The sequence below is a fragment of the Papaver somniferum genome, unplaced genomic scaffold, assembly GCF_003573695.1.
Source record: "Papaver somniferum cultivar HN1 unplaced genomic scaffold, ASM357369v1 unplaced-scaffold_83, whole genome shotgun sequence".
NCBI lineage: Eukaryota > Viridiplantae > Streptophyta > Magnoliopsida > Ranunculales > Papaveraceae > Papaver > Papaver somniferum.
In genome coordinates this window covers 3,393,423-3,407,756 of record NW_020651304.1, presented here as the reverse complement: position 1 = coordinate 3,407,756, position 14,334 = coordinate 3,393,423, and the positions used below count along the sequence as shown (strand labels likewise).

General features: G+C 38.1%; 1 protein-coding gene across 8 annotated transcripts; it reads left to right on the top strand.

The window, feature by feature from the left end:
• The first annotated feature begins 5,142 nt into the window (after nucleotides 1-5,142).
• Nucleotides 5,143-12,714, top strand: LOC113345764. Of its 8 annotated transcripts, none has more exons than XR_003358293.1 (5): nucleotides 5,143-6,361; nucleotides 7,153-7,269; nucleotides 7,394-7,640; nucleotides 8,937-10,945; nucleotides 11,055-12,714. XR_003358293.1 is itself a non-coding variant. In XM_026589443.1 (2 exons), the coding sequence occupies exon 2, from the start codon at nucleotides 9,562-9,564 to the stop codon at nucleotides 10,309-10,311; it is 750 nt and encodes a 249-aa protein (XP_026445228.1). In that variant the 5' UTR covers nucleotides 7,276-7,640; nucleotides 8,937-9,561; the 3' UTR covers nucleotides 10,312-12,714. The 8 variants fall into 8 exon arrangements, 1 of the variants encoding a protein (XP_026445228.1); XR_003358290.1 differs by having other exon boundaries at nucleotides 5,144-6,361; nucleotides 8,937-10,493; nucleotides 10,825-12,714; XR_003358289.1 differs by having other exon boundaries at nucleotides 5,145-6,361; nucleotides 8,937-9,065; nucleotides 10,329-12,714.
• The last annotated feature ends 1,620 nt before the right edge of the window (nucleotides 12,715-14,334 follow it).

The following is a 14,334-nucleotide window of genomic DNA, read 5'->3' as shown; positions in this document are numbered from 1 at the left end:
AGAACACAAAGCTTATTGGGCAATCAAAAAACTTAATTTTGACCTAGATCAGGCTGGTGAACATAGGAAATTGCAGCTGAATGAGCTCGAAGAAATCAGAAACGAGGCTTATAATACTTCCAGGAACTATAAAGCTAAAATGAAAATGTTTCATGATAAGCATATTATTAGGAAAACATTTGAACCTTTAGATAAAGTTCTTCTTTATGATTCTCGATTACATTTATTTCCTGGCAAGCTTAAATCTCGATGGACAGGTCCATTTATTGTTAAGAATGTCTTTCCTTATGGTACTGTTGAGATTGAAAATCCAAATAATGGCAATATTTTTAAGGTTAATGGGCAGAGGTTCAAGCCATTTTTGGAACTTGTGAATCTAGAAGTCGATACCACGAATCTGGAGGATCCTTCTTATATTTGATTGGCTGTGTTTTGCAGATGTCTGGCTGGAGACATAAAATTCAGTGCTTTAGGGAGACAACCCTTGTGTTTGTGGGTATCACAGCTGGAAGCCCTCACGAGACAGACTCGTCCTCTTGTGCAAGCTTGAGGTTTAAAGGTTTGTTGCATGGGCTAAATGCAACCGAACTGACCTGCGACAGTGGTAAAATAATGTAGTTTTATTTTCTTTCTTTTCTTTATCATGAATAATCAGCCCCTTTTCACTTTTGAACTATTTTTAACCACTGCCACATTGGGGACAATGTAGAAATTAAGTGTGCGGGAGTTTTGGGGTAAATTAAATCCATGATTTTTTGATTCTTTGTCTGCATATTCAGGTTTCATTGTTTGCTTGTACATCTGAAATTTTTTTAAAAAAAAATAAAATAAAAAAAGAGAGAAAAAAAATGACGAAGTGGAATTTTACATGATAGGATCAGCTGTTTAGCGGTCTTTCTACACCCACTGTCTAGCTATTTACCGGACATTTTTAATCCAGCTATTTAGCGGATTCGTCTAGCTGTTTAGCAGACACCTTTAATCCAATTGTTTAGCGGATTCGTCTAGCTGTTTAGCAGACACCTTTAATCCAGCTGTTTAGAGGATTTGTTTGTTGTTTAGCAGACATTGCTCAATCACTTTTTAGTGGTTCCGTCTAGCTTTTTAGCAGACGTATCTCCATATCCAGCTGTGTAGCGGATATAATTTTCTTGTATTGCTCGGGACTAGCAAAATGTAAGTGTGGGGGAGTTTGATAAGCACGTAAGTGCGACATTTTTATACCCACATTTATACTAGCTAGGTCTCGATATTTAGCTAATAATATTGTTTTAAGTGATTTACAGGAATTACAAAGGAATTCGATCACTTGGAAAATAAATGGATAAACGATGAGCTGAATGGCGGTTGCGACAACAAAGCTAAAAGCAACAAAAGAGGACGGGCCTTTGGTGGTCTGCCTTGTACGCTCATGACGCTAACCACTCGAGCCACTTGCTTGGCTCATTCATTTCACAGACAGAGCGAATGGTGGAATAATGAAAGTGGGAGACGTGGCTTGTTCTACTACCACATCTGGTTTCATATGAAAACAAGAAAAGGGAAGTTTCATTTCTCAGTGAAGATGGTGATGTTCTTATCGAAATAAAGGGGATCTGAGCATAAGGTCATGGATTTTTTTGTGGTTCGAATCATGAGAATTTGATGGAATTCAGTGACCAAGACGAAGATGCAAGAGACCGTACAAATCTATGGCAGTTTACAACAACAAATTAGGTGATTTCAGTGTTTGATTTGAATTAGTGATGCTGCCTTCCATTCATGGCTGTATAGGGATCGATTATGAGATGGGTGTTGGTGATTTTTGTGTTATGAAGATGCAGGAGAAGACGGGAGAAAACTGATCTAGCTGGTGGGGTTTAAACGGAAGTCTTCAATTAGGATCGAACTGAATAACAACATCCAAATTTAGGGATTTTGGCAGAGAACAAGGATGGGTTCAGATTCAGTTTGACACATACGGTACAAGTCAGAAACTGGGATTTGAAATTGAAGAAGAATTGACTAGTGGTGGATCTGTTATCCGGGAATCGATGGAGAAACGAAATCGCGCGAAGCAGTAATGGTGAGTGTGTTTGCTGGAGTAATTCGTGAAAGTGGTGATGTATGTGTTGCTGTCGTGAATCAAGTTAACTGTATATCAAGGATTGAGTGCAGTTGGTGTTGGTGCTGCGAAGAAAGGAAGTTAATAGAAATTCTAGAAGACAAAGGGAAGTATGGATTGATTTATGAATCTGTAGCTTGGGTACTTGGTTGGGATTGGCATTTGCGTTGAATCTTTGTGGGTTGAGATGTTGCTGCTCGATTTCAGACGATGGAGTTTGGAGCTGAATGAACTGAAGCCAAGATGGGGTTAACTTCAACTTAAGAAGCAACATGGAGTTCCGGCATTTCGGTATTGATTTTTACATCTGCAACAATGAATATGGAGGTGTGCTGCATGTTGTCTGAGAGTGAAGAGTCGATTGATTTGGCAAAGCTAGGTCCTGATGCTGGTTAAATGAGTTTTCTATGAGGCTGTTTGTATGAACCAAATTGATCTTAGGTTACTAATTGTATGGGAATTCACATGAGCATTTTGTGGTGCTCAGTAGAGATGGAACGTGTTGCTGGGTTCAGCCGGGTGGAAAGGTGGTTAGATGGGCAGAATGGAGACTGAGTCGGAAATGTGGCAAGTGGTGCTAAGAAGCTGGTGTGAGCAGAAATATGTGGAAGACGTTACAACTATGTGGAGTGTTTTCCCCAAATCCAGGAAGTTTTTGAATCAAGTAGTTAGAGAAGAAGTCAAGTTGTTGTTGTATAAAGGATGAGCTTAATCAACCAAGAAGGGTACGACTGAATACTGCAATCTGAGTTTTCTTTTGCTTTCTATTTTTAGTTCAATTCTTTTTAGTTCTCTTGGGTGTTAGAGTTTTTGATTCAATATTTTTAATGGATATCTACACAACAATGAGAAGCTAAACCCCTCTCTGCCAAGACAAGAGGGGAAGCTTAATGGGTTCAATGTTCTTAAGTTATCATAAATAAATCATTTTAATGCTTAATCCATTTTATCTTTGTTTGATTGCTGTTTTGTGTTGAGTGTGTCTATAAACTTCTTAGATTTAGTGTGATTTCCGGATACATTGAATGCTATGAAATCCCTGTGACACTTCTCAATTGGGCTTTGTATTTAGAACATAATATCAATCTTATATAATGGTATTTTTAGTTGCACTGAGAGTTATATTTGTCGTATCTTCCGGGTAGAGCAGATTACTATCTGTCTCTATTCGAGTTATCTTTTGATGATATAAGACTTGAAGGCCATTAGGTGGAATCTTGTGTCTTGGTAGATTTACATCAACTGTTATTCTTTACAATCATCTTCTGTTTTTTTCTTAATCACAACTCAACTACAAATCAATGTTACATTATTGTTTAGCTTAATAATTCTCTTGAACACCAACAATCTCTATGGTTCGAACACGACTATACTACACTTCTTTATCTTTGATACTCTGAAAAGAGTGATCACCAGACAAGGCATGTAATGAGACTTCCACTTCCTCTTCTAGCTCTTGTATGACTGGTGAACTCCCGGGTGATTCTTCTTAAGAAGTATCTAGCTCACCATTCTCACCAACCAACATATACAATTGCTGCCTAACACACCTGTGACCCATCTCATACTTTCATCACAATTATAACATATGCCCTTCTCCCTTCTCGCCCTCATCTGAGCATAAGTTAACTTCTTGATAGGAGGTATTTTAAGGCTGCCATTACTGGTGGGAGATGGTGAGTTGGACTTTGGTGGAGTTATAAAGCTTCTGGTGTTTCTACTGCCCATTGAGAGTGGGGGAAGTCTTGATACAAACTTGGCCTTCTTAACTGCCTTCTCCAACACAACCTCGTGCATCCTTGCTAAGTACATGGCCTGATTGAGTGTCGAGGGTGAATGCATTTGGACTGCCATTCTGATTTCTTCCTTGAGTCCATTGACAAAGCTATAAGTGAAGTAAGCTTCATTCAGATATCTATTCTTATCAATCATTAGGGCCTTAAGCTTTTCAAAAAGCTCTTGATACTCTAAAACTGTACCCTCTTGACAAAGTTTATTGAATTCTCCTACCACATCGTGATGACCAAGTTCTTGAAATCTAAAATTAATATCACTGCAAAGCTCCTCCCATAAGATGATCTCCCTTCCCACCTCATAATCTTGATACCGCACATCTGCCTTACGCTCTAAATGCAAAGAAGCAACCATGACCTTCTGCTCCTCATCCATCAGATGCAATTGAAAAAACTTATTGCACTTACGAATCCAAGATCTAGGGTTACTCCCATCAAACTTAGGAAAATCAAATTTAGGTTTATGAGTATTTGAAAATTGGTGAGATAAAATCCTTCGGTTTCCTTCCTCTTCAGGTTGGCGTTGTTGATTGAAGGGATTTTCAAACAATCCATCAACTGTTTTTGGTCGATTGAGTATCCTCTCTTCCAGGGATGCCATCTTAGAATCAAATACACCTCCTAGCCCTGCTAACATCGCTGGAGAAACGGTGTTCTGAGCTTCATCAATCTTTTTGCTGAGTTCCTTGAAACCGTCATTTTGACTGCGAGAGAGTTCATTAACACGCTTGTTCAAAGCGTCAAACTCCTTCTGGGACACCATAATCACATAGGAACACTCGGATCGAGTGCTCTGATACCAATTGTAGTGATCTACACTATAAATTAGCTCAGAAGCAACTCAAATCTCTAAGGATAGAGATTTAGACTGGGTAGAAAAGAAGTTGAGAGAGAAAAGCAATTTGATTAATATTTCTTCATAAGGGAAGAAATGATAAGCACGCAAGTGAGACATTTTTATACCCACATTTATACTAGCTAAGTCTCGATATTTGGCTAATAATGTTGTTTTAAGTCATTTACAGGAATTACAAATGAAACCCGTTCACCCATAAAATAAATGGCTAAACGATGAGCTGAATGGCGTTTGCGACAGCAAAGCTCAAGGCAACAAAAGAGGCTGGGCCTGTGGTGGTCTGCCTTGTACACCCATGTTGCTAACCACTCGAGCCACTTGCTTGGCTCTTTCATTTCACGGACAGAGCGAATGGAGGCTAAGAAGATGGACGTGGCAGCTCTGCTACCACATTCCTTTTGTGGTCCGTTACTCTAACATCTTCATTTCTTATCAAAAGAAAAGGGATCTGAGCATCAATTTTAATGGAGGATTTCTCAATTTTCCTTGCTACTATTACAACCATTTTCAATGGCGAGAGATCGATATTCAGTGAGAAAGAGCCAGCAGATGAAGGTGTTGATTACTTCGAATTTATACCGTATCAACAAGAGTGGATCTGTGGAGTTTTGGGGTCGAGATTCAAATCAATCATTTCATTCTTTTTCCAACAGCAGCGATTGAATCGTGGGGTTCTCATGTGGGTATGCAACAGATATTGAAGTTACAACAGCAACGAACACGAAATTTGGGGGTTTTTGAGGTTCGATTTGGTCTGCAATCAATTGAAGAAGTTGGTACAGGCATCTACAGATGGGGTATTCAGTGTCTGTCTTTGATGGAAAAAATCGATTATTGCAGTGGTGTTTGTGGTAGTCGTGTGTATATGGAGGATTCATGGAACTTCACTTGCGTTGTGGGTGCTGTAAAGAAGTGGAGTTTGATGTTTTGATGTAAACTAAAATTGGGTTCATGTGAAAGGAATTGAGGGATGAAATGAGTAGTGTGGATGTATACAGATGTTGAGGTCGAGATTTTGGGGGTTTAATCGATACTAGTTTCATGAAATTTACAGTCTCACTGAACAAGGAAGTGGAGGCGCATACAAGAAAGCAATTGGGTGATTATTAGGATGTATTGTATGGGGTTTGTTGTCGTCCGAGCAGTGGAGTTGGGGTCAGTGTTGGCTGATTTTATTATGCTACAAAGAAGGTGTTTTGACGAGATGGCTGCCAATGATTCATGACTGAAAATGATGGGTTTGTGTGAAAGGTTTGCTGGGGTAATAGTTCAATAGATGTATGATTTCAGTTCCACATCATCATCTGAATTTTAGGGGTTTGTTTACATGGGTTGCTGAATAAGTGGTGTAGGGCTATGATGGTTGTTGTTGATGGGGAATTTTGGTTGATGTTTACATTGACTGAATTGTGAGAATTTACAGGAAGAGAGCTGTTTATATCAAGTCAAATACAGTTAACTGATTTCAGCTTTTGTGAGCAGAAATATGTGGAAGACTTTACAGCTATTGGAATGATTTTCTCCCAATCCAGGAAATGTTTGAATCAAGTAGTTAGAGAAGAAGTCAAGTTGTTGCTGTATAAAGATGAGCTTAATCAACCAAGAAGGGTACGCTGGAATACTGCAAACTTAATTTTCTTTTTCTTTCATTTCATTTTCAGTTCTTTTTAGCTCTCTTGTGTGTTAGAGTTTTTGATTCAATATTGTTTATGGCTATCTACACAACAATGAGAAGCTAAACCCCTCTCTGCCAAGACTAAAGGGGAAGCTTAATGGGTTCAAGTATTATTTACAATGATCATAAATAAAGTCCAAGTTTTAATCCATTTCTTTGTCTCTGTTTGATTGCAATTTTGTGTTGGTAGTGTCTATAAACTTCTTAGATTCATTGTGATTTCTGGATACATTGAATGCTAGGGAATCCCTGTGACATTTCTCAATCGAGCTTTATGTTAGAAATATAATCAATTGTCATGAAATGGTATTTGTTTAATTACATTGAGATTCTAATTTGCTATATCTTCCGGGTAGAATGAATCGTTATTCATTTCTATTTGAGTTATAATTTGATCGTATACATACTTGAATACGTTAGGTGAAACCTTAAAGTCTTGGTAGACTTACATCAACTGTTACTTTTTACAATTATATTCTCTGATTTCTCAATTACAAATCAAAATTATATTATTGCTTTGCTAAACAATTCTTCTGAGCACCAACAATCTCTGTGTTTCGAACACGACTATACTACACTTCTTTATCTTTGATACTCTGAAAAGAGTGATCAAATTTTGGCGTCGCGGGCCAGGGATTGTTTAGTATTCCTTAGAATTAAGTTTTGCATAGGTTTATTTTAAGTTTTGTTTTATAGTTTGCTGATTTCTGTTGCTTCTTAACAGGGAGTAAGATAGCTCTAAAGACTTGGCTACATTAGGAGCTGCTACGGGTGCATGGAACAAGTGTTGTTGCTTCAGTTGTGATTAGGCTGAAATATTGCCGAAATCACAGCCATTTAGGTAACATTGTATCTGTTTCTTTTGTGTATGCAATATTCTAGGTCTGATCATTTTAATCGACTGCGTAACTATCGCCGTTTAGCTAATAGGGTATTAGTGAATCACCCTAGTCATCCAATGGCAGGTGAAGCTGAGAGATTAGCGGCTGAGGTTGAAGCTGCTAGAATAACTGCTGAGGCCGCAACCAATGCTGATGGACCTAGAACCCTTAGGGATTATTTCAGCCGGAAAGGACTTCCACACCTTCTTGTATAGTTCTTCCGGCTAATGCTGGCAATGTGTCGATTAAGTATGGGCAGATGCAAGAACTGCCTAAGTTTCATGGATTGGAATCCGAGAGTCCATACATGCATTTGAAAGAATTTGATGAGGTCTGTACTACTATGCCTTTTGTTGCTGCGACTCAAGATGTTGTAAAACTGAAATTTTTTCCATTTTCTATAAAGGAGAAAGCTAAGACTTGGCTGCATTCTTTGCGACCAAATACCATTAGGACATGGAATGAAATGACTAGAGAGTTTCTGAAAAAGTTTTTTCCTATTCATAAAACCATCACTCTTCGCAAAAATATTATGATTTTTTCTCAAAATGAACATGAGTCTTTTTTCGAGTGTTGGGAGAGGTTTAAAGATTTACTTTGTAGCTGCACTCATCATGGTTATGAAATTTGGAGAGTTATTAACTTCTTTTACGAGGGTCTGAATTCTGGTATGCGTCAGTTTGTTGAAATGATGTGTAATGGGAAATTTCTGAATAAGTCACCTGATGATGCTTGGAGTTATTTCGATTCGCTAGCTGAAAATGCCCAAAATTGGGATACTTCAGGTACAACGGATAGAAATAAGTCCAAACCCTTAGCTAGCTCTAGGCCTGGAATGTATGTGCCGAGTGAGGAAGATGATTTGAATGCTAAAATTGCTAGCTTGCATAGGAAAGTTGATGTTATTCATAAACCAAATGTAGTTAAGGTAGCTGACTCGGTAGAACATGCTTGTGGTATTTGCGAAAGTCTGGAACACTACACTAAGGATTTTCCTACGATCCCAGCATTTCAAGAAGTGTTACATGACCAAGCAAATTCCATGGATACTTATAAAAGACCATTTAGCTCCCCATATTCAGAAACGTACAATCCAAATTGGCGAAACCATCCTAATTTCAGTTGGAGGAGTGGTCCAACCATGAATGGTGTTAATGTTCCCCAAGGTTCGTCATCTAGTAACCCTCATGTGCCACCTCATAAGAATTCTTTTGAGGATACTTTACAAACTTTTATGCAGGGACAGACACAGATAAATCAAAATGTAATGAAGACTTTAGATGAGCTGAAAACTAGCATAGTTAGAATTGAATCACGTCTTAATGTTAGGGAGAAAGGGACATTACCTGCCTAAACTCAACCTAACCCCAAAGCCACATTTGAAATTAAAAATTCTAACTTGGAGCAAGCTAATGCTGTCACGACTCTTAGAAGTGGTAAGGTGATGGAGACTCCAATGAAGGTAAACGAACCTGAGAAGTCTACAAAACCCAAGGGCGGTGACTGTCACAGTGATACTGAAAATGGAAATTCTGATGTTGATAAGAAAATGCATGCTCCATTTCCCCATCGTTTGTTGTCTACTAAACAGTTGGATGATAATAAGGATATGCTTGATGTTTTTCAGCAGGTGAAGATCAACATACCTCTCTTGAGCGTGATTAAGCAAGTTCCAGCTTACGCCAAGTTCTTGAAGGATCTTTGCACGGTCAAGAGGAAGCACAATGTGCAGAAAAAGGCATTTCTCACGGAACAGGTAAGTTCTATTCTTCAACGTCACTCCTCCGAAAATATAAAGATCCGGGATGCCCTACTATTTCTTGTATAATAGGGGATTTCATGATCAAACAAGCACTTCTGAATTTAGGTGCTAGTGTAAACCTCCTACCCTTCTCGGTTTATGAGTAGTTGGGCTTAGGTGAATTAAAACCCACCTCAATCACTCTACAACTTGCGGACATGTCAGTTAAAGTACCGAGAGGGGTAGTTGAGAATGTGTTAATTCAAATCGATAAATTTTATTATCCAGTGGATTTTATCGTTTTGGATACTCAACCTGTAGCTAATGCTAGTAAAGAAATACATGTCATCTTAGGTCGTCCTTTTCTTGCAACTACAAATTCCTTGATTAATTGTCGAACTGGAATAATGCATCTTTCATTTGGAAATATGACTGCTGAGTTGAACATATTTGATGCATGTAAAGATCCAGGTGGTAGAGATGATATTCATGAAGTTAATATGGTTGAAACATGTGTGCAGGAAAAGCATCTCATCTAGAAGCTAAAGTTCCTTTAGAAGCTTGTCTTCCTAATTTGTTGGATTTCGATGAGGATGGATACGTTGAAGAAGTTAATTCTTCACTGAATTCATCCTTGTTGATGGATATGGATAAGTGGCAGTCTAGATTTGAGTCAATCCAAATCAGTGAGACCGAGCCATTGTCTCCATCCGTAGAATTCCCAAAGCCCGACCTTAATTCCCTTCCGAGTGAATTGAATCATAATATTTTAGGCCAAAATGAAGATGTTCAAGTTTTCATACCATCTGAACTTACAGAGAAACAGAAGACAATGCATTCACATGTTCTTAGGAAGCATATAAGTGTCGCAGGATGGAGTATTGCAGACATAGAAGGGATTGATCCTAGTATTTGCACACGTAGGAAGTCACATCTCAATGAGCTTCATGAGATTAAAAATGGGGATGATACGAACTGCAAACGTAAAATGAAATTGTTTCTTGATAAGCATGCTATTAGGGAAATAATTGAACCATTTCTTTGCTATGATTCTCATTTGCACCACTTTTCAGGTAAGCTTAAGTCACGATGGAAAGACCAGTTTAATGTTAAAAATGAATTTCGTGATTATACTGTTGGAATTCAAAATCCTAATGATAACAACATCTTCAAGATTAATGTGCAGCGTTTGAAACCAGTTTTGGAACTTATGAATCCAGAAGTCGATACCACGACTCTGGAGGATCCTTCTTATAATTGATTGACTGTGTTTTGCAGATGTCTGGCTGGAGACATAAAATTCAGCGCTTTAGGGAGACAATCCTTGTGTTTGTGGGTATCACAACTTAAAGCCCTCACAAGACAGAACTCGTCCTTGTGCGAGCTTGAGATTTAAAGGCTTGTTGCATGAGCCAAATGCAATCGAACTGACCTGCGACAGTGGTAAAATAATGTAGTTTTATTCTTTTCTTTATCATGAATAATATTTTGTGCCCGGCTGATTACCCCTTTCCACCTTTGAACTGTTTTTAACCACTGCCACATTTGGGACAATGTAGAAATTAGGTTGGGGTGGGGTAAATTAAATCCATGCTTTTATGATTCTCTGTCTGCATATTCAGGTTTCATTGTTTGCTTGTACTTTTTTTTTAAAAAAAAAAATGAAGTGAAGTGAAAATTTTACTTGATAAGATCATCTGTTTAGCGATCTATCTACACCAGTGTTTAGTGGTTTTTTCTAGATGTTTAGTGGATTTTTCTTGATGTTTAGCAGATATTTTTCAACCACTGTTTAGCAGACGTCTCTCCATACCCAGCTGTATAGCAGACGTCTCTCCATATCCAGCTGTGTAGCGGATATACTTTTTTCTTGTTTTGCTCGGGACTAGCAAAATGTAAGTGTGGAGGAGTTTGATAAGCACGCAAGTGAGACATTTTTATACCCACATTATACTAGCTAGGTCTCGATATTTGGCTAATAATGTTGTTTTAAGTCATTTAAAGGAATTACAAATGAAACCCGTTCACCCGGAAAATAAATAGCTAAACGATGAGCTGAATGGCGTTTGCGACAACAAAGCTCAAGGCAACAAAAGAGGCCGGGCCTTTGGTGGTCTTCCTTGTAGACCCATGCTGCTAACCACTCAAGCCACTTGCTTGGCTCTTTTATTTCACGGACAGAGCAAATGGAGGCTAAGAAGATGGACGTGGCAGCTCTCCTACCACATTCCTTTTGTGGTCTGTCACTCTAACATCTTCGTTTCTTATCAAAAGAAAAGGGATCTGAGCATCAATTTTAGTGGAGGATTTCTCAATTTTCTTAGCTACTATTACAACCATTTTCAATGGCGAGAGATCGAGATTCAGTTAGAAAGAGCCAGGAGATGAAGGTGTTGATTAGTTCGAATTTCTACCGTATCAACAAGAGTGGATCTGTGGAGTTTTGGGGTCGATATTCAAATCAATCATTTCATTATTTTTCCAACAGCAGCGATTGAATCGTGGGGTTCTCATGTGGGTATGCAATAGATATTGAAGTTACAGCAGCAACGAACACGGAATTTGGGGGTTTTCGAGGTTCGATTTGGTCTGCAATCAATTGAAGAAGTTGGTACAGGCATCTACAGATGGGGTATTCATTGTCTGTCCTTGATGGCGGAAATCGATTATTGCAGCGGTGTTTGTGGTAGTCGTGTGTATATGGAGGATTCATGGAACTTCACTTGCGTTGTAGGTGCTGTAAAGAAGTGGAGTTTGTTGTTTTGATGTAACTAAAATTGGGTTCATGTGAAAGGAATTGAGGGCTGAAATGAGTAGTGTGGATGTATACAGATGTTGAGGTTGAGATTTTGGGGGTTTAATCGATACTAGTTTCATCAAATTTATAGTATCACTGAACAAGGGAGTGGAGGCGCATACAAGAAAGCAATTGGGTGATTATTGGGATGTATTGTATGGGGTTTGTTATCGTCCGAGCAGTGACGTTGGGGTCAGTGTTGGCTGATTTTATTATGCTACAAAGAAGGTGCTTTGACGAGATGGTTGCCAATGATTCATGACTGAAAATGATGGGTTTGTGTGATAGGTTTGCTGGGGTAATGGTTCAATGGATGTATGATTTCAGTTCCACATCATCATCTGAATTTTAGGGGTTTGTTTACATGGGTTGCTGAATCAATAGTGTAGGGCTATGATGGTTGTTGTTGATGGGGAATTTTGGTTGATGTTTACATTGACTGAATTGTGAGAATTTACAAGAAGAGAGCTGTTTATATCAAGTCAAATACAGTTAAATGATTTCATCTTTTGTGAGCAGAAATATGTGGAAGACGTTACAGCTATTGGAATGATTTTCCCCCAATCCAGGAAATGTTTGAATTAAGTAGTTAGAGAAGAAGTCAAGTTGTTGCTGTATAAAGGATGAGCTTAATCAACCAAGAAGGGTACGCTGGAATACTGCAAACTTAATTTTCTTTTTCTTTCATTTCATTTTCAGTTCTTTTTAGCTCTCTTGTGTGTTAGATTTTTTGATTCAATATTTTTAATGGCTATCTACACAACAATGAGAAGCTAAACCCCTCTCTGCCAAAACTAGAGGGGAAGCTTAATGGGTTCAAGTATTATTATTTACAGTGATCATAAATAAAGTCCAAGTTTTAATTTATTTCTTTGTCTCTGTTTGATTGCAATTTTGTGTTGGTAGTGTCTATAAACTTCTTAGATTCATTGTGATTTCCGGATACATTGAATGCCAGGGAATCCCTGTGACATTTCTCAATCGAGCTTTATGTTAGAAATATAATCAATTGTCATGAAATGGTATTTGTTTAATTACATTGATATTCTAATTTGCTATATCTTCCGGGTAGAATGAATCGTTATTCATTTCTATTTGAGTTATAATTTGATCATATACATACTTGAATACATTAGGTGAAACCTTAGCTTGGTAGACTTACATCAACTGTTACTTTTTACAATTATATTCTATGATTTCTCAATTACAAATCAAAATTATATTATTGCTTTGCTAAACAATTCTTCTGAGCACCAACAATCTTTGTGGTTCGAACACGACTATACTACACTTCTTTATCTTTGATACTCTGAAAAGAGTGATCAAGAAAGGATCCGAAGTACAAACTTATACCAATACACACAAAGGAAGCGTGCAAAGCACGTGTATTTGGCACAGACTCAAGTTAACGACTAAAAAGAATTATAAAGCAGCATTAAAAGATAACTAACAAGGGTGCCTAAATCACAGGGGGTGCCCCTAACTGGGTTGGAATGAAGAGGTTCATGACAGTCTCCTCAGCAATGTGCTTTCATCAAAAATAGGAGTATACATGAACAAGTTCTGCTTGCTTTTGAGCTTGTTAATGAATTACCAGGTAAAAGAAGAGGAGGCAACTTGGGGCTGAAATTGGATATCTCTCAGGCTTATGATACCATGAGTTGGGATTTCTTATATAAAGCACTTATAAGTTTTGGTTTTTCCAATAAATTCTGTGATTGGATTATGGTTCTTCTCAACACTACAAAAATATCTATCATGCTAAATGGAGACCCTATTGGATTCTTTGGAGTTGGCAAAGGACTCAAGCAAGGTGATCCTCTTTCTCCAATTTTTTTTATTCTAGCTGAAGATATCTTAAGTAGGAATATTCACAAAATGGTTCAAGATAAGAAAATTCAACCGATGGTGATAAGAAATGGAATTCATCCCACACACTTATTCTTTGCTGATGATATATTCTTGTTCTGCAATGGAAATATGATAAGCATTACTCATCTCAGAAATCTTTTATTGGAATACCAAGTTTCAACTGGTCAAATTATTAATACTTCTAAAAGTAGATGTTTTGTGGGTGGTACCTCTTTGTTGATGGTGGTTTTTAGCTCAGGGTTAGAATCGTAAAACCTTGCATCTGATGTGACGTCACTCTGCAAGGAAACGGTGCCGTGAGTGTTAACCTCTCCACCAGCATATTCATTGAGACATTCAATATATTTACATGAAATTTATCCAGACTGGCGAATGTAGCAACCATCCCAAACACTCTGTAAATTTCGGCACCTCGCCAATGCAAGACTCACTGAGTACTTTCCTGTGCTATGTTCCCCGGCAGAACCCTTAATATCAGTATGGCATGACGGATTTGTGTTCACTCGCAGCGGAGTAGAATGAACCTCCAAGTACCAAAGTTAAGGCCATCGCACGAAATACTCAGACGGAAAGCACACTTCATTCTGTAGATAAGGATTTTTGTGGCAGCATACA